A 24,881-nucleotide genomic window follows, 5' to 3' on the forward strand; every position below is an offset into this window, starting at 1 on the left:
GGCATGAGGTTTACACTTGACCCTAAGTCACACAAGGCCTTCTTGAAGGTCATGGTGCCTATGGTACAAGGTATAGAAAACTTCCAGGATCCTGCCTCTTTTGAGGCAGTTTCTGCCTAGACAGGTCATCCAGTTCTTTGGTGAGCAAGGGAGGTTCATCTTCCCAAGTCTCATTTCCAAATAACTTGTCATTTAGCTTCATGATTGCTCCAAGGTATTTAGCAACTTGCTCTTCAGTGACATACTCATCCTCTTCAGAGGAAGAATACTCATCAGAGCTCATGAAAGGCAGTAGCAAGTCCAAGGGAATCTCTATGGTCTCAGTCTGAGCCTCAAATTCCCAAGGTTCCTCATTGGGGAACTCATTAGAGGCCAGTGGACGTCCAGTGAGGCCTTCCTCAGTGGCGTTCACTGCTTCTTCTTCCTCCCAGAATTCGGCCATGTTTATGGCTTTGCACTCTCTTTTTGGATTTTCTTCAGTGTTACTTGGGAGAGTGCTTGGAGGAAGTTCAGTAATTTTCTTGCTCAGCTGACCCACTTGTCCTTCCAAATTCCTAATGGAAGATTTAGTTTCAGTCATGAAACTTTGAGTGGTTTTGATCAGATCAGAGACCATGGTTGCTAAGTCAGAATTATTCTGCTTAGAGCTCTCTGTCTGTTGCTGAGAAGATGATGGAAAAGGCTTGCCATTGTTAAACCTGTTTCTTCCACCATTGTTATTGAAACCTTGTTGAGGTCTCTCGTGATTCTTCCATGAAAGATTTGGGTGATTTCTCCATGAAGAATTATAGGTGTTGCCATAGGGTTCTCCTAGGTAATTTACCTCTTCCATGGAAGGGTTCTCAGGATCATAAGCTTCTTCCTCAGATGAAGCTTCCTTAGTACTGTTTGGTGCATCTTGCATTCCAGACAGACTTTGAGAAATCAAATTGACTTGTTGAGTCAATATTTTATTCTGGGCCAAAATGGCATTCAGAGTGTCAATATCAAGAACTCCTTTCTTCTGACTAGTCCCATTGTTCACAGGATTTCTTTCAGAAGTGTACATGAATTGGTTATTTGCAACCATTTCAATCAGTTCTTGAGCTTCAGTAGGCGTCTTCTTCAGATGAAGAGATCCTCCTGCAGAGCTATCCAAGGACATCTTAGATAGTTCAGAGAGACCATCATAGAAAATACCTATGATGCTCCATTCAGAAAGCATGTCAGAAGGACATTTTCTGATTAATTGTTTGTATCTTTCCCAAGCTTCATAGAGGGATTCTCCATCCTTTTGTCTAAAGGTTTGGACTTCCACTCTAAGCTTACTCCATCTTTGTGGTGGAAAGAATTTTGCCAAGAAGGCATTGACTAGCTTTTCCCATGAGTCCAGGCTTTCTTTAGGTTGAGAGTCCAACCATATTCTAGCTCTGTCTCTTACAGCAAAAGGGAATAGCATCAGTCTATAGACTTCAGGGTCAACCCCATTAGTCTTGACTGTGTCACAGATTTGCAAGAATTCAGCTAAAACTGATGAGGATCTTCCATTGGAAGTCCATGGAACTTGCAATTCTGTTGCATTAGAGAAACTAATTGAGGCTTAAGCTCAAAGTTGTTTGCTCCAATGGCAGGGATAGAGATGCTTCTCCCATAAAAATCAGGAGTAGGTGCAGTAAAGTCACCCAGCACCTTCCTTGCATTGTTTGCATTGTTGTTGTTTTGCTGCCATGTTTTCTTCCTTGAAGAATTCGGTCAGGTCCTCTAAAGAGAGTTGTGCTTTGGCTTCTCTTAGCTTTCTCTTCAAAGTCCTTTCAGGTTCAGGATCAGCTTCAACAAGAATGCCTTTGTCCTTGCTCCTGCTCATATGAAAGAGAAGGGAACAAGAAAATGTGGAATCCTCTATGTCACAGTATAGAGATTCCTTTAAGTGTCAGAGGAAAAGAGAAATAGAAAGAAGAAGGAGAAGATAAATTCGAACTTTAGTTAGATAAGGTTCGAATTGTGCATTGAGAAGGAGTGGCACTCCATAAATAGAAGGATGTGGGAAGGAGGGAAGTTTATTTTCGAAAATCAAGTGAAAAATTTTGAAATTATTTTGAAAAACATTAATTAATTTTCGAAAATAAAAGTGGAAAGAAATTAAGTGATTTTTGAAAAGAATTTGAAATTAGAAATTAAGAAGATTTGATTGAAAGTTATTTTGAAAAAGATGTGGTTAAGAAGATATGAAAAAAAAAAATGTGATTGAGAAGATATGATTTGAAAACTATTTGAAAAGATATGATTTTAAAAACAATTTGAAAAGATGTGATTTTAAAAATTGATGACTTGCCTAACAAGAAAAGATATGATTCAAACATTAAAAACCTTTCTCAACAGAAAAGGTAACAAATTTGAGATGTTCAATCAAATCATTAATTGTTAGTAAGTATCTTTTTAAAAAGGAAAGAAATTGATTTTGAAAACATTTGATTGAAAAGATTGATTTGAAAAAGATTGATTTTGAAAAATTTGAAAAAATTGATTTGAAAACAAAATCTTCCCCCTGGCACCATCCTGGCGTTAAACGCCCAGAATGGTATACATTCTGGCGTTTAACGCCCAAAATGCTACCTTTTTGGGCGTTAAACGCCCAACCAGGTACCCTGGCTGGCGTTTAAACGCCAGTCTGCCTTCTTCACTGGGCATTTTTGAATGCTCAGCTTTTTCTGTATAATTCCTCTGTAGTATGTTCTAAATCTTCAATTCTTTGTATCATTGACTTGAAAAGACATAGATTAAAAATATTTTTGGATTTTTTAATAATCAAAATGCAACAAGAATCAAATAACAATGCATGCAAGACACCAAACTTAGCAGTTTGTTTACTACTGACACTAACAATATGAGAATGCATATGAGACACAAAAAAAATACTTCAAGTCAATAGAATTCAAAGATTAGAACACAAAATATATGCATGGATTCGAAAAATATAACAAAGACATGCATTTGACACCAAACTTAAGATGAGACTCTAGACTCAAACAAGAAATATTTTTGGATTTTTATGGTTTTGTAATTTTTTTTTTTTGATTTTCGAAAATTTAAGTGAAAACATCAAAATTCTTAATGAGAATTCTAGGAATCAGTGCAATGCTAGTCTAAGACTCCGGTCCAGGAATTAGACATGGCTTCACAGCCAGCCAAGCTTTCAAAGAAAGCTTCGGTCCAAAACACTAGACATGACCAAGGTCAGCCAAGCCTTAGCAAATCACTGCTCCAAGAGCAAAATTGATGAGAGTCAACAAGCTCTTGTGGTGATAAGTTGAAACCTCGGTCCAATCAGATTAGACATGGCTTCTCAGCCAGCCAGATTTCAACAAATCATCATGAAACTCTAGAATTCACCTTCAAGAATTTCGAAAAAAAAAATACCTAATCTAAGCAACAAGATGAACCGTCAGTTGTCCAGCCTAAACAATCCCGGGCAATAACACCAAAAATTTGATGTTGTTGCCGGATCTTGGCTCTGATGTTACCAAAAGCTTGCTCAAAACATGAACAATCCCCGGCAACGGCGCCAAAAACTTGGTCGGCGAAATTGTGAACTATACTTTTTCACAACTCTCATAATCCCTGGTAATGGCTCCAAAAACTTGGTGCGCTCAATACCATGGCATTACACAACTTCGCACAACTAACCAGCAAGTGCACTGGGTCGTCCAAGTAATAAAACCTTACGTGAGTAAGGGTCGATCCCACGGAGATTGTTAGTATTGAAGCAAGCTATGGTCATCTTGTAAATCTTAGTCAGGCAAACTCAGATGTATATGGTGATGAACGAAAATAACATAGAAGATAAAGATAGTGATACTTATGTATCATTGGTGTATGAGCTTCAGACAAGTGTATGAAGATGCCTTCCCTTCCGTCTCTCTGCTTTCCTACAGCCTTCATCCAATCCTTCTTACTCCTTTCCATGGCAAGCTCGTATAGGGTCTCACTGTTGTCAGCAGCTACCTCCCATCCTCTCAGTGAAAGCAATTGCATATGTCCTGTCACGGCATAGCGGAATTCATCTGTCGGTTCTCAATCAGGCCGGAATAGAATCCAGTGATTCTTTTGCGTTATCACTAACGCCCCGCCCTCAGGGTTTGAAGCACGTCACAGTCATTCAATCATTGAATCCTACTCAGAACACCACAGACAAGGTTAGACCTTCCGGATTCTCTTGAATGCTGCCATCAGTTCTTGCCTATACCACGAAGACTCTGATCTCACGGAATGGCTGGCTCGTTTGTCAGGCGAGCACTCGGTTGTCAGGCGATCAACCATGCATCGTGCAATCGGAAATCCAAGAGATATTCACTAAGCCTCAGATGCTTGTAGAACAAGAATGGTTGTCAGTCACCTTGTTCATAGGTGAAGAACAAGTGATATCTTGGTAAAAGAATAAGCGGAATTGAATGGAAGAACAATAGTAATTGCATTAATACTCGAGGTACAGCAGAGCTCCACACCCTTAATCTATGGTGTGTAGAAACTCCACCGTTGAAAATACATAAGCATAAGGTCCAGGCATGGCCGAATGGCCAGCCTCCCAAAGATCTAAGATAGCATAAAAGTGAAGATAGCTACCAAAGTCTACTAATACAATAGTAAAAGGTCCTATTAATAGTAAACTAGTAACCTAAGGTGTACAGAAATGAGTAAATGACATAAAAATCCACTTCCGGGCCCACTTGGTGTGTGCTTGGGCTGAGCAATCAAGGAAATTCGTGTAGAGACCTTTTCTGGAGTTAAACGCCAGCTCCCATGCCAGTTTGGGCGTTTAACTCCAACTTTTATTCCTGTTCCGGCGTTTAACGCTGGAATTCCTGAGGCCGGATTGCTTCGCGGGTTTGGGCCATCAAATCTTGGACAAAGTATGGACTATTATATATTGCTGGAAAGCCCTGGATGTCTACTTTCCAACGCCGTTGAGAGCGCGCCAATTGGGCTTCTGTAGCTCCAGAAAATCCACTTCGAGTGCAGGGAGGTCAGAATCCAACAGCATCTGCAGTCCTTTTTGGTCTCTGAATCAGATTTTTGCTCAGGTCCCTCAATTTCAGCCAGAAAATACCTGAAATCACAGAAAAACACACAAACTCATAGTAAAGTCCAGAAAAGTGAATTTTAAATAAAAACTAATAAAAATGTACTAAAATCTAACTAAAAGATATCAAAAACATACTAAAAACAATGCCAAAAAGTATACAAATTATCCGCTCATCAGCTATGCAGATGCCGGATACTTGTCTGATCCACATAAAGAGAGATCTCAAACAAGATACCTGTTCACATATGGTGGTACAGCTATATCTTGGAGGTCCACAAAATAGATGATTGCTGCAACATCCTCTAATCATGCTAAAATACTGGCGATTCATGAAGCTAGTCGTGAGTGTTTTTGGTTGAGGAGTCTGATTCAATATATTCTGTCATCATGTGTACTGATTGATCATAAGATAGCTCCAACTGTCCTGTTTGAAGATAATACAGCATGCATTGCTCAACTTAAGGGTGGATACAACAAAGGTGATAGAACAAAGCATATTTCTTCCAAATTCTTCTTCACTCATGATCTTCAAAATCAAGGGACAATTGATATCCAACAGATCCGCTCAAGCGACAATTTGGCAGATTTTTTTACAAAGTCACTCCCAAAATCCTCCTTTGAAAGATTGGTACATGAGATTGGAATGCACAGATTTCGAGACATTAAATGATATCGGCAAGAGGGGGAGACTGTACTCTTTTTTCCTTGGTCAAGTTTTTTTCTCATTGGGTTTTTCTTGACAAGGTTTTTAATAAGGCAGTCCCCATCACAAAGGATATTGTACTCTTTTTCCTTCACTAAGGTTTTTCCCACATGATTTTCTTTTAGTAAGGTTTTAATGAGGCAATAATCCTAAATGGGCATCCAAGGGGGAGTGTTGTGATAAGAATGGGACGTGGATGCCCGTTCCCATGCAGTACTCACATTCTCAAAGAAGGAATAATAATTAATGAATGTTGAAATTGATCCTCCTCATACATGTATAAATAGAGGTCTTTGCCTCCGAGAAAAGCAAGCAAGTAATAAATCAAAAATCAATTCCCTCTCTTCTTTAAACAATATTTTTCTCTCTCATTTAATATATATATATATATATATATATATATATATATATATATATCCCTCTCTTATATTATATATTACATCATATAATATTAAGTGAATAGATAAACTTCTTTCTATATTTATATTTATTTCTCTTATTTATTTATTTATTTTACAACAGCTATAAAGTATTGCCTTACAATTTAAAATATTTTTGTTAAATTTTAATTCACTTCAATTGTGTATTTTTTTTTTTGTTGAATCTCACTAGAGGTTATAAACGGATCGAAACCGTCGGATTAGACCGTGTAATTCGTAAAAAAAAAAAAAAAAGATCGGACTAAAAATTTGAAACTGCCATAATAAAAAAATTTGCTTAACTCGTATCGCCTAACCCACGAATTTTGGCGGGGCAGAGTAAGCTTATCCGTCGGATTCGTCATTCTATAATTTTGCTTCAGAAAACTTGCTTAATAATTATATTGATTAGATATTTAGAATTATAAAGACTTTAGTGTTTGTGAATTTAGAAATTATAATTTGTTTATCTTTAGAAATTATAAATTTATTAAAATATTTGTGAAATTATATATTTTTTAATATTTAATAATTAAAAAAAATAAAAAAATAAAAATTGACAAGCCAAGGACGGGGTAGAAATTTAGGACTTTCTCACTAATTGGGACGGGGCAAGCTAGCCCGTTTCCTAAATCTCACCCATCAATTCTCTTAGAGTAATACTATATGACCAGCAAATATTATTATTTTTAACAAGTATATAGTCAGTAATAATTTACACTCATATTTACAGACATTTTGTACACAAGAAGTATATAATTTATACCTATATTTACTAGAATTTTTTTTTTCAAAGACAATGAAATTTCATTAATAGAAATAGAATGCGGTGTCCACAGTACAAGGACTGAAATAAGCAAAAGAGGATCTCCCAAAAAGTCATCTGAATAGACAAAATTTAACATTAAAAGAGAAAAAGTGAAACATTGATAAGAAGAACTAAGGGAAAAAATGATGAAGAAGGTCTCGCATTTCTCTGACTAGCTTCGTCGCCGAGGCTACTACTTCCACTGGATTACGGCGTATGTCCTCATAGAACCAGCTATTTCGTTCCTTCTAAATCAACCAAAGAATTACAGCAATCTGTTACAATAACAAGTCACTTCTTGTTCTACCATAAATCAATATATTTGCATCCATATTTTTTAAAACTTATACATATAAATTAATAAAATGATAATTTAGTATTTATACTAATCAAATAATAACAAAAAAAAATACTAAAAATTGATAGTTTCAAGAATTTTTCTTTCTCTTATTATTGTGTACATTTAGCTAATTGTCATATGAAGTAATCTTCATTTTTGTTGATTTTAATGCAGAGATATAGTTAAACTGTTAAAGAGAGGTTAGTTTTATACATTATTCAGAAATTCTCGATATTATATTTTATTACAATTGCCATCTTAGTTTTATACATTTTTGCTTTCTTTTTTTTTTCTCTCTCTTAGTGTAATAATGTAATTTGATTCTTTATCTTTTTTTTTTTGAAATTCTAATTTTGTTTTTTACTCAGTATTTTAACACGAAGAGTGCTAGGAATCAATAAATAATCATCAATTAGCCATTAATAATATTTTTAATGATATGAGATTACATTTAATAATATAAAATTATTCAATTTTTTTTTATAGTTAAATATTAGCCAAAATTTAATAAAAGTGATAGCTCCCTAAACTTTCTCTTTTAACAAATATACTTTTTTATAGCTAGTAAAAGACGAGCTGCAGTAAATAAAAGCAACTCAATTATAGAACACATCCTGTAAAGAAGGAATCATTATAATAGAATTATTGCATCAACATATTTCTTTGTTTTTTTTTTTTTGGGTAAATATTCCATAAAATTTAAAAAAAAAAAGCGCACACACACACAATCCCACAAGGCCACACAACATCTAAAAAATAGGAGCATTGACAGTGAAACTCAATCAAGGGAGAAGTAGTGAAGTACCGTAGCAGCCTACCCCATCCTCTTCTTAATCTTATAAGAAATTAATAAAAATAAAATCCATCATATCTTCTTCCTCCTCTGCCTCTCAAATTATCCCAAAATCTAGAGAGAAAAAAAGAAGAATAAATTGAATTGAATTGAAATGGAAGGAAAAGTGGAAGTACCAGTAATAATAGCCATGAAGGGTCATCCAGGAACAGGCAAGAGCACGTTAGCACATTCCATAGCCTCAACCCTCAAAATCCCACTCCTCGATAAAGACGACATCAAAGACGCTGTCGTTTCGCTCCAAAACGCAACAACCTCACAGTCACAGCCACATCCACTTCCACCTTCTCTCCTAAACGACGTGTCGTACGACGCACTCTGGCACCTTGCCGCCACGCAGCTCCGCCTCCGCCTCAGCGTCGTCATCGACTCCCCTCTTTCCCGAAGCCACCACCTCGATAGACTCCTCCGAATCGCCGCCGATGCCGCAGCAAAGGTCATCGTCGTGGAGTGTCGTCCCTCCTCCGAGGCCGTGTGGCGTCGGAGGTTGGAGCGGCGAGGTGGAGAAGGGCACAAGCCTGCCACTTGGAGGGAAATTGAGAAGCTTCTAGAAGGATACGGTGGATGTACGGAATACGATGTCGGTGATGTGCCGAAGATGGTTGTAGATACGACGGCCAACGTGGCGGTGGAGGAGATGTGTTCCGCTGTGGTCGAGTTTGTTTTATCCCATGCTCGTGTGCATAGCCTTTAGAATTTCAATTTATCTCTTAAAATCATACCAAAAATAAACTAATCAATTTTATAAGATTTGTACTAGATTCAACAAATTTACTATTTAAATCTTATTATTATTATTTTATGAGGATAAAGTCCATGCATAAATTAAACACATAATAATATTATATGAAAATTTTAAACCAAAAAACGTTATTTAGATGTCTTTCTTTATAATTTTATATAAATAAAATTTATTAAATTTGAATTAGCCAATCCAATACTAAATAAAATCAATATGATTTGAATTAATAAAGAATAATATAAATCGAAATACCAAAGAATGAAATTCAAAATACTCATGGTATTAACCTATCTATAATAATATAATCCAATACAAATAGTTTTTAATTAGTCCGTAGTATTATTGCACTTAGTAATTTGAATTACACCATCATAGTAATTCGAACAAGTAAATTCAATTTGAGTTGAATAGAACTCCTATATTATGTTTAAATTCAAACTATCAATCATGAATAATAATTTTCACAAACTAAAATAAAATTATATTATTACATAATTATAAGCTACTAACAAATTATATTAATTAAATTTGAATTACACCTCATTCATTTGATTCGATTTAAAATAATAATTTAATTTGCTCTGGCGTCTGAACTTATAAATACACCGAAAATATTTTTAAAATAAACCAAATTATAATTCTAAATGCATTGAAACTGAAAAAATAGATTCATCAAAATAATAATTAAGATTCAAAACTTTTATATTACATTCAAATTCAAACCATTAACCATGAACATCAATTTTTACAAACAAAAACAAAATTATTCATCTACAGAATCATAAACTACTAACAAACTACATTAACTAGATTTGAATCACACCTCAGCCACTTGATTTGATACAAAATAATAATCAAATTCACCCTGATTCAATTGACCGTCTAAACTTGAATCATTCATTGTCTTCGAAAACGAAATATTTGTTCAAAACTTCAAATCACATAAAATAACATTGGTCTTGAACGAAAAGAACGCAGAAAACACAGAGAAAGAAGAGAACGCAGAGAAGGAAGAGAATATAGAAAATGCAGAAAATATTGAAAAAATTCGAAAAAGAAAACGAAATCCGCATAAAAAAAGTAGTTATATATATTCGCGCATTAAGTCAAAAGTTTATTAGAGGTAATGGCGCATAGAGGTGGATTAGGTTAAAGCTACTTGGTTGGAATTGGTTAGTTAAATAACTTGAATGTAAAAATTAATTGCTTATTTTTTTATTTGATTTCGATACATTTTTTTTTTATCTAATAAAATTAAGAGTCTGTATTTTAAATTTTGTCAATAGGTACATTTTAAATTTTATTACCAAATCAAAACTAAAAGTAAAATTTTATAAAGATCAAAACAACAAACAGATACTTTGCATATGATATGCAAAATTTGGTAAATATTGATGTTAGGTTTTACCTCTGTAAACATTGCATATGGTAATTTGGTACATCAACCACGAGTTTCAAACTTCTATAAGAAAGCTCAACTGAAAATTTAATGATGTCAAACCGGTAAGGCAGAGTCATAAGCGATATAGTGATTAACCAGAAAATTTAACAAAAGAACAATCGATACAAATACATCATTCAACAACTACATGGTAATGTTGAAACTGATTTATGCATTAGGACTTATCCCTCAATCATTCATGCATAAAAAATATTACACTTTGTCTTGACCAACATTACAACATGTTAATCCTCTACTCCATGATTGCAATTCCTCCAACAGCTTTTAATTTTTCAATAGTTTCATTTGCTTCCTCTTCCAAGATTAGTGAATGCTCTTATCTCCTTAATCACCTTGATCTTTACAGCTGCGTCAAACTTTTCCAACTTCACATCATCTCCAAATGCAAGAGAGCACAAAACAGCCGGTTACTGAGCAAACACACAAAAAAATTGACAAGAGTGGTTGACTACTTGAATCTAATTACATGAATTATTGGAAATTAGGTTGAAACTTCTATTTTTATTTTTATTTTTTTTCAAATAAAGAACACCATATAATGCATTTTATCACCATATACTTCTGGTAACTCAATAACACAGTATTGAAAAAGGACCGCACTCAAAAGGTATAATTTATGGAGCATAACTTGATGGAAATGGATCCTCTCCAGTTTTTTTAACACTTGAGAAAATAAAATGTGATCTCTCACCATTAATTTTATAAGTAAAACCAAATTAAATATGAGAGAGAGAATAATGAAAGGTGAGATATCACAATTAACACCATTCAGTTTTTTCTTCACGGGAGAGGATCCACTCTCCTAACTTGATAATTATATAAGTGACAGCAGCACCTGATAATTACATCAGTAACAGCAACTATTTCCACGGCTTAAACCCGTAAAGCACACGAGAACAACTCAACCTTTACTCCAAAACTCTCCTTCAATATCCAATGATAGATAGGGGGAGAAAAATCAGAATTTCTTTTAATATTTCCTTGTAATAATGTTTATACTTTTCACGATATAAAAATGACAAAAAGAAGAATTAATAATAACCACCAAAGCATTCTCCTATTTGGTGAATTCTGCAATCAAATATACCAAGTTTTTCAAAATGAATCCTATAGTTTGAGGTGCTACAAGTATACAAAGTATGTTAGTCTTTCTTCCTGTCTTTTGGTTTTAGATCATCAGGTATGCAAGATGACCAAAAGATTGGCAACAATGTGCATGCCGCTTGAATCAGAAGTGCAATTGGAAGCCTTGAAAAATCAGTTCCTGTGATATTGATCCATGAGACCAATGCAACACCAAGATATCCACTTACAATGAATGCAAGTGCCACAGCAGACATAAGAAATGCCATTATAGAACCCTCACATCCATGTGGACACAACTGTGCTATCAACACACTGAATGGAAGAACCTTGAAGAAGTAGAGAACTTCCAAGAATCCAGAGAACATCACAACATAGAGCGAATCGGGCATGCCCATTTGTCTATAGAAGCCTCTCACAAACAAGAAATCTGAGATCATGAAAACTGCCATCATGGATTGAATGGCTGATATTAGTTTCCTTGATGGAATAGATTTTAAGTATTGGTTGTATATGATCCCCCATAAAAGCATTGTTGCCTGGCCAACCACCTTTGAAATTCCCAATACCGACGAGTCGATTTTCAAATACTCTGTCTGGTAAAAGAACATGGTTCCTGTGAGTGCAGGAATAATGGCATAGGATACCGCGAACCAAGATATCGAGTAAGCGATTTCAGGCTTTCTTAAAGCCACCAATAGCTGTGAGAATTGTTTCCTTATCCCTGCAGATGTACTCTTTGGGAGACCAAGAGAGCTTTCAGAAACAGAAATGGTTATAAAGAATTGGAGACTGAGTAGTAGTCCAAAGGCAAGAAACATTGATTGTGGGGAGAACCGGCCAATAAACATGCCGCCAACAAGGTTTCCAAGGACTCCTCCTATGGAGGAGGCTATCCAAACAAACGATTGGAGGCTTCCTGAGGAAGATGACTGAGAGTTCTTGGTTGATGGAGGAGGTTGTTTACCCATCTCTGCGACAATGGCATCATTTGCTACCTCAGCTATAGAAGCACCAAGATTGCTGAGGAGGAGGTATACAGATATTGTGAAAATCGACATGCTTGACGGATAGATTGCTATGACTAGCCATGACAATGCCTGCAAGAAAGCTGCATATACAAATGAATGGGAATTTAGAAATTAGTTATATCATCGGTAAAAACTTAAAAAACAACAAACTACAATGATGGGAATAATTCAAAGATTAGATAGATATGATTATCCTTAAAGCAACAACAAATGCGAATGCCTTTTGATCGATTCAATTGAAAACTAGATACATTTTATCCAAGACAGAAGATGCCTGCACAAAACCCAAAAATCCTAATAGAAATCAAGGCAGCAGTTTTAGATGATAAATGGATAGAAGTATCATGAACAACTCCCCCAGTTCTGATTTTAACAACCTAGAAAAATTAGTAAGATATTTCCCCCAAAAACTGAAAACAGGAGAAATTCCTGATATGCCAAGAGGTTAATCTAGTCATAAAATTGGTTAATTAGTTACCTCAACATACATAAGAAAGAACTGCGAAAAGGGGAGTAGGTTAGATACATTAATTTTATTAGAAAAATGGAATGAATCATGCAGACACAAACAAGCTAAGAGTGCTATACAAGAATCTAAATAATTGTGATTCCTCACATCTCCTTCATAAGAAAGCTGACCCTGTGGAATTTAAGAAGCCTTATTAGAATCTAGTATCAATCAGTTGTGTCTGTTTGAGGCCAGAACCGGGATTGTTTCCAGAATCCAGGAAATTCCCTTTCTGCCATGCAGCAAACAATAGGCAAGGTGTTAACCATAACACCTTTTTGAGTATTATTAGGACTAATTACATTACAATATCTGGCTGTATTAAAAGACCTTAATATAAACAGCAAGGAAGTTCAGATTTAATTTAAGAGATAATGTCAAATAAGTTCCAACAAAGGCCAAAGAGAAGCAAAGATAACTCTTTCACACAAATAGTTTCTCAAGTCAGGAATCTTAATCCTAATGCTTTTTTCCACAAAATCCCACATTCAAGGTGGTTTCAGTCAATTCCTATGACAATAACAATCACATGAATGCAATCTCTTTTATTCTCTCTCTTCCCCCTAATACCAAGAAATCAAAAATAAATGATTGAAGATCCCAATTAACAAATTGCACAAGTTGGAGTTAGTGTGACCAAAATCAGATAGGAAAAGCAAAAGGGTATGTGAATTCAATTTGACATTGGGTTCTTACCTCCAAGGGCTATGTAGGGAACACGATGCTGGCCAGAGATGTAGATTGAATCAGAAACAAGTCCATATAAGGGCTTCCCAACCATTGGAAGATTAGCTGAATTCAGGAGAATTTGGAGTTTTGAAGGGTCCACATTGAGTCCATCCTTGAGGAAGAAATTCACTGCCAGCCATGGGAAGCATCTGAACCCTTGAACCCAATACCCTAAACCCAGAACCTTCTTGATTGGGTTGCCACCACCACCCACACTGCCTCTACTTCCATCAGAAGAAACCATCTTTTTTAATTTCACTTCACCTTTTTCTTAACAGTCTCAAAGCCAGAGAGAAGAAGAAATGATTCAAATTCAAGAACTGTAAAATGGAAAGCAAGGTTTCGGAGGTTTTAAGGAAAAGCAGGTTGTACTGTACATGTGTCTGTTGCAATATTGTACTGTGTTCTTCTTTTTTATTTTTTTCCCTAACGTCTAAGATTTGAAGTGTGACACACCCAGTTATCTGTTACTTTAACGAATGCAATTGTTTATTTATTATTAGTGACTGACACGTGCTTCCTTCTTCTGCTTACACCTTTTTCTCTGGCCCCATCTTTGGATTTTCCTTTTTTATTGTTTTGTTTTTGTTTTTAACTTTTAAGAATTAAGATTCTCGGGAATGTTCTTCTACGTAGATCTGATGCTGCTTGAATTCACCACTCTTCTTTCTCTGTTGCTTTCACTGACATGCTTTTGCATGTTATTAGATGTGGCATGCTGTAATTCTCGAAAACTTTACTGATAAAAATTAACAAAGGATGTATTTGGTATGAAATCAAAATAGGAAACAAAATCCTGAACAATTAATTTTATTATTTTACTAATATGTTTTTTTTTTTCATTTTTAATATCATATCAGATATCAGATGTAGTCATGTAGCATGTAAAAGATAAGGAGAGAGAGAAGGGGGAGAGGAAATCGTGAACAATTAATAATTACTTCTTAAAAATAAATAATATTTGACTAAAATATATAAAAAAATGTTTTTGTCAAAATGTTTTTCAATATTTGATTATTTGAAGAACTAAAGGTATAAACTTTCAAATTTGTTATGTTAAATCTGCTACTAAATTAGATATTATGTATTATATAACATGTGTTTTAATAAATGATTTTTAATAAAAATCAATTACCAAATTAATCATCATATAATATGTATTTTATATATGTAATTGATTTTTAATATACACATAATATAACTATTATTATTTTTTGGATAAAATTATCAACATCACATTTAGTAATTTATTCTTTATAATGAACTCCTTTGCTTTTATATTTTAAGTCTGATATTATTATTAACAATGGTTAAATATGATTTTAAGCTCTATAAAATACTTATTTTTTATTTTGATTTCTATAATTTTTTCATTTTGTTCTAATAAAATTTAAAACTTCTCTATTTTAGATTTTGTCAATAGAGACGTTTCAAACTTTTTAGCAAAACAAAACTAAATAAAATTTGATAGAGATCAAAACAAGAAACAGATCATTTGTGTATGGTATGCAAAATTTGATAAACATGGATATTAGGTTTTATGTCTATAAACATTGCATATGGTACGCAAATTCGGTCATCCACGAGTTTCAAACTTCTATAAAAAGCTCAACTGAAAATTTAGTAATGTCAAACCGGTAAAGCAGTCATAAGCGCTAAAGTGATTAACCAGAAATTTAACAAAAGAACAATTGATACAAATAGATCATTAGACAACTACATGTCTACATCGTAATGTTGAATCTGATTTATGCATTAGGGCTTTTCCCTCAATCATTCATGCATCAAAAATATTATAACATTTAAAAAAAGAAAAAGAAAAACACATTGGAGGCCTAGAAAAATTTGTCTTGACCAACATTACAACATGTTTATCCTCTACTCCATGATTGCAACTCCTCCCACAGCTTTTAATTTTTCAATAATTTCATTTGCCTCCTCTTTTGTGACTCCTTGTTTAAGCACAGCCGGCACCTTTTCGACAAGATCTTTGGCCTCTTTCAGTCCAAGGTTAGTGAATGTTCTTACCTCCTTAATCACCTTGATCTTCGCAGCTGCATCAAACTTTTCTAACTTAACATCAAATGCCGTTTTCTCTGCCTTTTTCTCCTCGACCTGCACTCCAGCTGCACCATCTTGCTGACCCAAGTCCAGGCCATCTGTTGAAATTGACTGCAACTTTGGAAGCTTTAATCTTTCTACCAACATAGGCATAATTTGACTGCGCTCTTCTTCAGGCAATGCTCCAATCTGTTCTGCAAGCTGAATGATTTTTTCTGAAGGTGGAGGTCTAGGGCCATAAGGATCATAAAACTGAGGAATTTTATACCTTTTTTGTTTGGCCTTGGAATCTCCAGAAACAACATCTGCCTGGAAGGCACGACATTGCAAAGCCCTAGATGTATCATGACGAGGGATGCGGCAAATTAATCTAGAAAGGTGGGTAAATCTCATGTCTTCGTTCAATCAAACCAGTGATTCATCAAATCAAATCAAAATATTGAGAAATGATGCCCTTTAGCAAAGTTGTTATACACTTACGCCACAAAGATAGCCCCCTGAAGCAATTTCCCATCACAATAAAGTTTCCAAAGATCAGAACCACTCTTTTTAGTTACAAGGCTACACAAATTTGAGCAATGAACAAATAAGCTAATGAATTTAACAACAAATAATTCATAAATGCTCTCATTCAAATATTTAATACAGAAGAGTTCATCGTAAAAAGCTGGAAATGCAGAAAATGGTAGAAATGTTGATGAAACAATTTAACCTCAACACCCAATTGTGATTTAAAATTAGAAATAGGAGATAATATTATATAATCCAAAAGCATTCTATTTGACCTAAATGTGATCAAACCACACATCAACTCCAAACGCAAGATAGTACAAAACAGCCGGTTAGTGAGCAACCCCAAAAATTGACAAGAGTGGTTGATTACTTGAATCTAATTACATGCATTATTGGATTAGGTTGAAACTTTTATGTTTAATTTTTTTTAAATAGGAGCGCCTCATACTGCATTTTATCAGCATATACTTCCGGTTAGCAATGAACGAACTACGGCAATCATAATGATACTATCGATCCAAAAACAAGAGAGAACAATTTTCAGAAAAAAAAAATAAATAAAAAAGAGAATGAATATACAAGAATGCAAGATATATGGAAAAGAAAGTCCGACTTCACTTCAATAAATTACCATTCATCAAGACAGATATGACCTCAAGGATTATTCTGTGCAATAACCATTGTATACAAACAACCAATCACTAAACAAACATAACCGGAAAATTAACAAATGCCCCATTCACCATCCAAGGGAGAAACAGATGGAACCTCCAAAGAAAGAACAAGCAAACCTATCGTACATGCCAGAGATCACCCAAAAAAAGAAAAAGAAAATCAGAAATCATTAACCAATCAACCTGTTTTCGTTGGCAATCTCGCGGACCAACTCACTAGTTGGTCCGTAATCTTAACATAATAACATTCCAAAAACTCTTCATGATAAGTCCAAATTGTCTCAATCCAAACTAACAATATCAACCCGTTAACATAATAACATTCCAAAAACTGTTCAGGATAATTGATCCATTTTATTAAGATGACTAATGTCCCATATAATAAAAAACCACAAAATCATTCACTCAGCAAACTAAAATTAAGTCTTGAGGCATCTGAAAATTTACATTACACCGAGAACATTAAGAACGAAGAAAAATTACATGAATCTCCGGGCAGCTCAAAAAGCACAAGTAAATCCAGTTACCAACTAACAGTACAATCCAGCAGCAGACCAACTAAAATACTAACGGGGATGGGAATGACCCATCTTGTTTCCGAGGCTTTTCATCAAACAGCTTACGTGCATCATTCCAAATGCTTTGATTAAATAAAAAATTCATCACAGCAACCAAATAAATCACAGAAACAAAGGCAAACGCTAGCTTAATCCCAAATCGGAAATGAAATCAAGCAGCAATTAAACTAACACGAAATGAAAATTACACTGTAATAATGGAATTTCATTGTATAAAAAACTGGAAGAAAATGTAACAGTACGAAAAAATAAAGAAGCATTTGTGTCATGTGCTTACCTTTCAGAAATGCAGAGGAGGCACTGCGATGTACGAACTCCTCTTTGTTCTTGTTCTTGCTCTTGCTACTTCACTTCTCTTATCGCGTTTAGTCGTTTACCATGAAAGTGCAATTCAGAGGCCAGAGCCCTACAGAGTAACAGCTATTTTGTTTTTTGTTAGGAAGAACCCTAATAACAGAAACGGACCGGGATCTTGCTCGTTCGTCTCTACTTCACTATTCAGCCCAAAAGGTTACAATGTAATTAAAAGCCCATTAAAATTTTAAGTTTTGCACTTTGCAGTTTTGTTTTTCTGTTGGGGTGAATGCTAATGGGATCAAGAAAAATTAAGGTCGTAACGTGGTAGCACTTTTTTAATTTTAAATTTTAAATTCTAAAATTGTTATCTTAAATTTTAAATCTTAAATTTTAAATTTAAGTTGTTAATATAAAATATAATAAATATTAAATAGTGTAATATTTCTTATTTAATAAGGAGTATTTATGGATAAAATCCTCTGTTCATCCATTGTAAAAATGAAATGATAGGTGACAGCCATACCAAAAATTTTAAAAAATTGAAATGATAATATGATATGCACTTGCCTTGTCAACGTGAAAATGAGAATCTCGTGTTGCTGAATCCTAACGTCCAACACATCCATTTGGAAGAAATGATACAAATGGAAGAATGTATAAAAATACAAATAAATTTTTATACGATTATTAGATATTTATTTTAATTTTTTAATGAGTTATTTATATATATTAATATTAAATTTCGTTGTCATTTTTATTTTTTTTTATTGTTTGAATAACTTTCTAGTTGTAATAAGTAATAACTGTTAGATTACACTTTATTGTATGATGAAACTTTTTTTTATGATATAGTGAAAAATAAAGATCAAATTATTAAATTTGTTAAATTAAAAAAAAATAAAAAAATTTAATAATTTAACAAATTAAAAAGAATGAAGATTTTTTTGTTGACTCTTTATTAGGATGTTCGAAGTAAATTTTGAAAAAAAATAATAAATAGATGTAGTCATTTGTAATTTTTTTTTTACTTTAACAAATTTAATAGTTTAATTCTTATTTTTTATTATGTCATCAAGAAGGTCATGTCATACAATGTCTATCTACATTGGAAAAGTTTCTCTCTGACAAAAAAAAAAAAAAGTATAAATGATAATTGAACATGATATTGATATGTACAGATCTAAAAACTCATGTGCACTTCTTTTCATTATTTCTAAGAGAATAACTTATATATAGGAATTTGCATTATAAGTAATTAGGTCTCAACTAGAACTACTATTGTCTTAGAGCATTACAAATAGAAACGTCTGAAAGGGTCACCAGCATCAAAACATCATCTATTCTCATTTCTCACAACCTACATATGCAAATTTCAAGGTTGCAAGGTTCACTAGCACCAAAATAATAAGATGGAATCAGCATAAACCTTGATGAAAGAATAGTGGCCATAGTAGACTTCTGAATGTTCTTGGTAAAAGACTGCATATCCAGACTGCATCCATTCCACTTAGCCGAAATTTGGCACCGATATTTAGGCATTGAATCAGGCTGAATGCAACAAACATTAACAGCATTTCCATGATCGATCACAAGATTGTGGAGCATGAACAACTTGCTACCAGTGTCTTCTTGAAGTATAATAGTTTCATCTTCAGACTTGAGTGTCAGATTGAATGATTTACCGTACAAAAATCTCACTCCGGCACCGGCGGAGAAATCATGTTCAGTTGTGAAGTGGGCGGGTAGATCCAAGAACGAGGAAACAAAGTCGCAATCTGTGTGTGGACAAGAACATGGCACAAATTCGCATTTGGATTCATGGCCAGACTTGTCACTGTAACGCAATAATGTGTCTTTACAACCGTATTTGGCATTAGGGCATGGAACTTTAACGGATTCCAATACTTTCTCCAAGGCTCTGCAACGTTGCGTACCAGTCAGGATGGAGGAGCATGAGCCACACTTCCTAAGAAAGCGACCGCAGCAAACAGAGCAAGCAACATGGCCATTTGTACACTGATACATGAAAACATGCATAAGGTTTAGACAAGAACACATACATGAGTTTTGAAATAGGTGTGAGAGAGAGAAAGAAGCATACCTGATAGACTGGAATGGTGAGGCGATCAAAGCAAATTGGGCAATTAAGGACGTCTGGGTCTAAAAGGAAGATACTGGAAGACCTATCTTCAACAGAAGAAGCTTTCTTACCTGCTGCTTTGACTGTCACAGTTTTGTTGTTATTTTTTGCATTAGAGACTTGTGCTTTCTCCATTTCTATGATCTCATTTTGTCTACTCTCTTCATAACTCAAACTCATATATAGACGCTCGTCACTAGAGAGAGAGAGGCTAAGAAGCTGAATGAAAAAAGTAAATGCAGTAACGACTAACGAGGGGTTGCGCGCAGTGGTAGAAGCCGAATGGGCTCAAGCGAATTAAGACTAGTCGCAGACTCACTGTTGTTTTTCAATTCGTCCATTGTAAAAATGAAAATGAAAATATATATACGCACCAGCTTTTTTAAACACATCATATAACGTAGCAAAAAGTATTTTTAATGGACTAAAGGGTTTGGATAAGTCTATAAATAATTTTTTTTATTTTTAATTTATAAAAAGATATAGTGTTAATATTTAGTATAATTTTTAAAATTAAATTATAATTTTTTAAAAAAATTATTTAAATATTTATGAAAAATTAAAAAAATACTTTTTATAATAATTTTTTATTATTTTTATTTTAAAATAAACACTTAAAATTAAAAAATAAAATACAAAATAATTTATTTATAAATTATTTTTAATATAAATATTTATTATTTAAACTCTTTCTTCAAAAAGTGCGTTTATCAAAATTAGACCAAAATCTAAAAAGCCAACTACAATATAAACTAACTCATAACTTTTTTTTATTTTTAATTTTAAAAATTAAAATAATAAAAATTTGTTTTTTTTAACTAACTTGTTTTTTTTTTATTTTTTATTTCTAAAAAGTAACAGTATCAATGTCTAATATAATTTTTAAATTTAAATTGCAGTTTTTTAAAAAAGTTATTCAAAAACTTATGTAATCTCTCATAATACTATTATTTTTTATCACATTTTTAAAAAATAAACACTTTTAAAATTAAAAATTTAAACATAAAATAATTTATTTATAAATTACTTTTAATATAATTACTTATTATTTAAATTATTTTTTTAAAAGTAACTTAATTAACCCCTTTCCTCAATGTGGACCTAATTAGTTTCTTTCTGGAAGTCAAACCAAAATTATTCAGAGTTTGCTATTATATTATTAGATTAGATACTAGATATTAGGGTCACCAAAAAAAGATACTAGATATTAGGACTCTATATGTCTAGAGAGAGTATCCAATTATTTGCAAATAGTGTAGTCATATATATAAGTTCTCATTATCTGATTAGATAATGTACATTGGATATAATATCTCCATTCAAAGTCTCATCATTCTCAATGCAATAAACAAAAAAACATAAGAGGCTGAGTAGCACCAAAACATCTTCTATTCATATGACCTAAATATGCTAATTTCTAAATTGCGAGGTTGACCGGCACCAAAATAATCAGTTGGAATGACCAGAAACCTTGATGAAAGAATAGTAGCCATAGCAGAGTTTTGAGTGTTTTTTGTAAAAGAATTCATCACTAGACTGCATCCATTTGACTTGGCCGAAATTTGGCACCGATAGTTAGGCAATAACTCTGGCTGAATGCAGAAAACACTGACAGCATTTCCAAGACCCGCCACAAAATTCTGGACTATGAACAACTTTCCACCATTCACTTCTTGAAGTATAGTGACGTCATCATCAGAATCCAGTGTGACCATGAAAGGCTTATCGTACAAAAACCTCACTCCGGCGCTGGCTGAGGAACCATGCTCAGTTCTATAGTGGGCGGGTAGATCCGAGAATGATGAAACGAAGTCACAATCTGAGTGTGGACAAGAGCATGGGACAAAGTTGCATTGGGATTCATGGCCAGACTTGTCACTGTAACGCAGTGTTTCCGTGCAACCGTATTCAGCATTAGTGCATGGAACTTGAATAGATTCCAGAACTTTCTCCAAGGCTCTGCTACGAATGGAACCTATTGGCAAGAAGCACGAGGCACACTTTTTCTCAAGAATGCGCGAGCAGCAAACAGAGCAAGCAACATGACCATTTTCACACTGATTTACAACCACAATGGAAATGAATTAAAGTCATTGGATCATAACTTCCATTTCACAGTGGAATAGAGAGAGAAGTAGAGGATAAGATACCTGATAGACTGGAGTGGTGAAAGGATTAAAGCAAATGGGGCAATCAAGGACGTCTGGGTCTGAAAAGAAGAAACTGAAGGACTTATCTTGTGCACAAGAACCTTTTTTACATGAGGCTTTGACTGTTACAGGTTCATCATCAGAAACTACTTCTTCTTGTGAGCAAGAGCGATCATGTTTACGTTTTCGGCTTCTGGCTGCTATGACTTTCTTCATTTCTATGATCTTTCTTTCTATCTACTCTTTTCACAACTCAAACTCCTCTTATACAGAGACTAGAGAAATAGAGAGAGGCACAGAAAATGAATAGCCCCAAATTTATTTTTATTAAAAAGATCAGCTAATCAATATAGAGGCCATCTGCCAAGTACCGAGGCAGTATGGCTTTGTATTCTGTGGTGGCATGGGAAAAGGGTGGTTAGGACTTAGGAGGTTGACCGATCAATAAGTATTGAACACTTAGCAAGAGAATTATAAAAGAAGAATAGTTAATTAATGTGGAAACCGAGTAAAGTAGGAAAATTGACTGGAATGTTACTGCAACGGTATAAGTGGAATTTGAACTCCAAATGAAGAGTTAAACCTCAAAGGGTGTGTTTGGAAACCCGTTGGAAGGGAAGAAGCATGTTTAAATTTTTTGAAAGTTTTAACTTTTGGTTTGGTAAATTTTTTTCTCATGAACGTAGAAGTGATTCTGCTGCCAAAACCAGCGTTTACAAGAAGCAACTATTTTTAGCTTCTGCGTTTTCTTAACGGGCTTTTAGCCATAGATACTAACTTTTTATTTACTTTTTACCAACTTTATCCTTTGTATATGTTATTGTATTATTTATAAAATTTTTGTTATTTCTATTTATATGAGCTCTAATTTTCTATTATTTATTATTTATTATTTTTTTAACTATTTGTTTGACATTATACACTTTTATAATCGTGATTTTTATGTATTATGTTTGTTATTATCTTTTTATAATATGATTTATTAATTCTATTAGGTAAAGTAAATTAAATAAAAAAATTAACTGTAAATAATAATAATAGTAAAAAATTATAACATACTAAAAAAAGAGTACTAAAAATACTAAAAATATATTATATAAAAAGATCATTAAGAACTTTTAGATTTGTTTCAATCACTTAATTTTTTTTATTATTTTCAATACTATCTTTTATAATTGTAATTCTCCTATACTATATTTTAGTGTAATTTTTTATAATATAGATTATGATTCCATTAAAAAAGATAAATTAAATAAAAAATTAATCATATATAATAATAAAATCATAAAGGTTGGATTTCAAATTAATATTAAGAATAAGATTATTGAGAGTACTAGAATAAGAGTACGATCTAAAAAAATACTAAAGTAACATTTAATACTTAAAAAATGTAACATATTTGATTAAATATTCTTATATATATATATATCTAAAATATATAATTTTTATTTTTATTTAAAAAAATATTTTGTCTATTTTTATATGTTATTTTTATTTTAGTAAGTAAATATTAATTTTATTATAAAATTAACTAATAAAATCTATTTAAATATCTAAATTAAAACAATAGGATAATATAAAAAAAAATCTAAGTTGATGTCTATTTTAGTAATTTTTTATCTAAAAGTGATTTTGAATGGTATAAGCCAAACAACATTTATTTTACTATAATCCATTTTGATACAAAAATTACCAAACATAAATCACTTTAACACAAACCTACTTTTGACCAAAATCAAGTTTGCAAAATCAATTTTATGCAAACTTTCGTTTGCAAACTGTAATCCAAACACACACAAAATGATCCTGAGAGATTGGCGTTTTGCACTAAAATTATTTCTGAGATTTTAATTACACTAATTACATTTTTAAGATTGAAAAAAAATATACCATATTAGTCATTGACCTATTTTTCATTAACGACGTGATGACATGGCATGATGGCGTGGACTGTATGTGACACGTGTTACTTCATGATTTGACCACGTGTAATGATATGATGATATGGTGACCAGTGACACATGGCATGTTGACGTGGATGATTGTGTCATGTGTCACAATGTTATTTGGCCACGTGTCTGATTGTGCCACGTGTCGTAACATTATTCGTCCACGTGTCATCCATTATGTCATCGTTGTATATACATCAAATTAGTCCCTCACTTTTCATTAAGTGACTCATTTTAGTCCTGAAATTGAATGTCGTGCACCAAACTAGTCCTTTCGCAAATTTTTTCTCTTTTTCTTAAATTTAAAATTTTAATATCTTGGATACACTAATTTGAATTCTATTTTTTCATATATCGTTTAAATACAAGTGCTTTTATAAAAAAATTTTAAGATTTTTGTTTTAATTATATAATTTTTTTAATAATTTAACATTGGTAAATTTTGTAATATATAAGTATGTTATTATAAAAAAATATTTATATGATTGATTAGACACATTTTTTTCCATAAAAAAATGTGTTTTTAACAAGAAATTAATAATTAAAATAAACATTTTTTTCTTATGAAATACACGTTTTCGTTATGTATAAATGAGCTAGATTGAAGGAACTTCAAGCACCCTCACTACCACCTTTGACCTCTGCAGTCTAGACGAAAGAGGTCGGTGATGGTAATGAGGGAAGCTAGAAATGCCTTCACATCAACTCCAAGACGGCGGCTATTAGAGGTATTCGCAAGAAAAAAAATATTTTATAAAAGTACTGAAAGAGATCGGAGATAG

The 24,881-nt window shown here is 33.1% G+C and overlaps 4 protein-coding genes and 1 non-coding gene across 6 annotated transcripts; 1 reads left to right on the top strand and 4 right to left on the bottom strand.

Annotated features, from left to right (window-relative positions):
* Positions 1–1,198: 1,198 nt before the first annotated feature.
* On the top strand, positions 1,199–1,306 carry LOC130978567 (small nucleolar RNA R71). Its single transcript, XR_009086191.1, has one exon. It is a non-coding gene; the product is annotated as a small nucleolar RNA R71 (small nucleolar RNA).
* A 10,011-nt stretch (positions 1,307–11,317) lies between these two features.
* LOC130976206 (probable folate-biopterin transporter 7) lies at positions 11,318–14,183 on the bottom strand. Its single transcript, XM_057900996.1, has 2 exons — positions 13,705–14,183; positions 11,318–12,580 (listed from the first exon to the last, which is right to left on the bottom strand). Exons 1-2 carry the CDS (start codon positions 13,979–13,981, stop codon positions 11,529–11,531), a joined length of 1,329 nt encoding a protein of 442 aa, XP_057756979.1. The 5' UTR covers positions 13,982–14,183; the 3' UTR covers positions 11,318–11,528.
* Positions 14,184–15,412: 1,229 nt separating this feature from the next.
* LOC130973441 (uncharacterized) lies at positions 15,413–18,009 on the bottom strand. Of its 2 annotated transcripts, none has more exons than XM_057897947.1 (2): positions 17,841–18,009; positions 15,413–16,295 (listed from the first exon to the last, which is right to left on the bottom strand). In XM_057897947.1, the coding sequence occupies exon 2, from the start codon at positions 16,189–16,191 to the stop codon at positions 15,616–15,618; it is 576 nt and encodes a 191-aa protein (XP_057753930.1). In that variant the 5' UTR covers positions 16,192–16,295; positions 17,841–18,009; the 3' UTR covers positions 15,413–15,615. The 2 variants fall into 2 exon arrangements, with proteins under 2 accessions (XP_057753930.1, XP_057753931.1); XM_057897948.1 differs by having other exon boundaries at positions 15,413–16,359; positions 17,841–17,991.
* Positions 18,010–19,210: 1,201 nt separating this feature from the next.
* Positions 19,211–20,135, bottom strand: LOC130974631 (E3 ubiquitin-protein ligase SINA-like 10). Its single transcript, XM_057899493.1, has 2 exons — positions 19,962–20,135; positions 19,211–19,876 (listed from the first exon to the last, which is right to left on the bottom strand). Exons 1-2 carry the CDS (start codon positions 20,133–20,135, stop codon positions 19,211–19,213), a joined length of 840 nt encoding a protein of 279 aa, XP_057755476.1.
* A 1,253-nt stretch (positions 20,136–21,388) lies between these two features.
* Positions 21,389–22,366, bottom strand: LOC130974632 (E3 ubiquitin-protein ligase SINA-like 10). The gene is made up of 2 exons (XM_057899494.1): positions 22,151–22,366; positions 21,389–22,057 (listed from the first exon to the last, which is right to left on the bottom strand). Exons 1-2 carry the CDS (start codon positions 22,364–22,366, stop codon positions 21,389–21,391), a joined length of 885 nt encoding a protein of 294 aa, XP_057755477.1.
* Positions 22,367–24,881: the final 2,515 nt, after the last annotated feature.

This window comes from Arachis stenosperma, chromosome 4 (assembly GCF_014773155.1).
Source record: "Arachis stenosperma cultivar V10309 chromosome 4, arast.V10309.gnm1.PFL2, whole genome shotgun sequence".
NCBI classification, from domain to species: domain Eukaryota; kingdom Viridiplantae; phylum Streptophyta; class Magnoliopsida; order Fabales; family Fabaceae; genus Arachis; species Arachis stenosperma.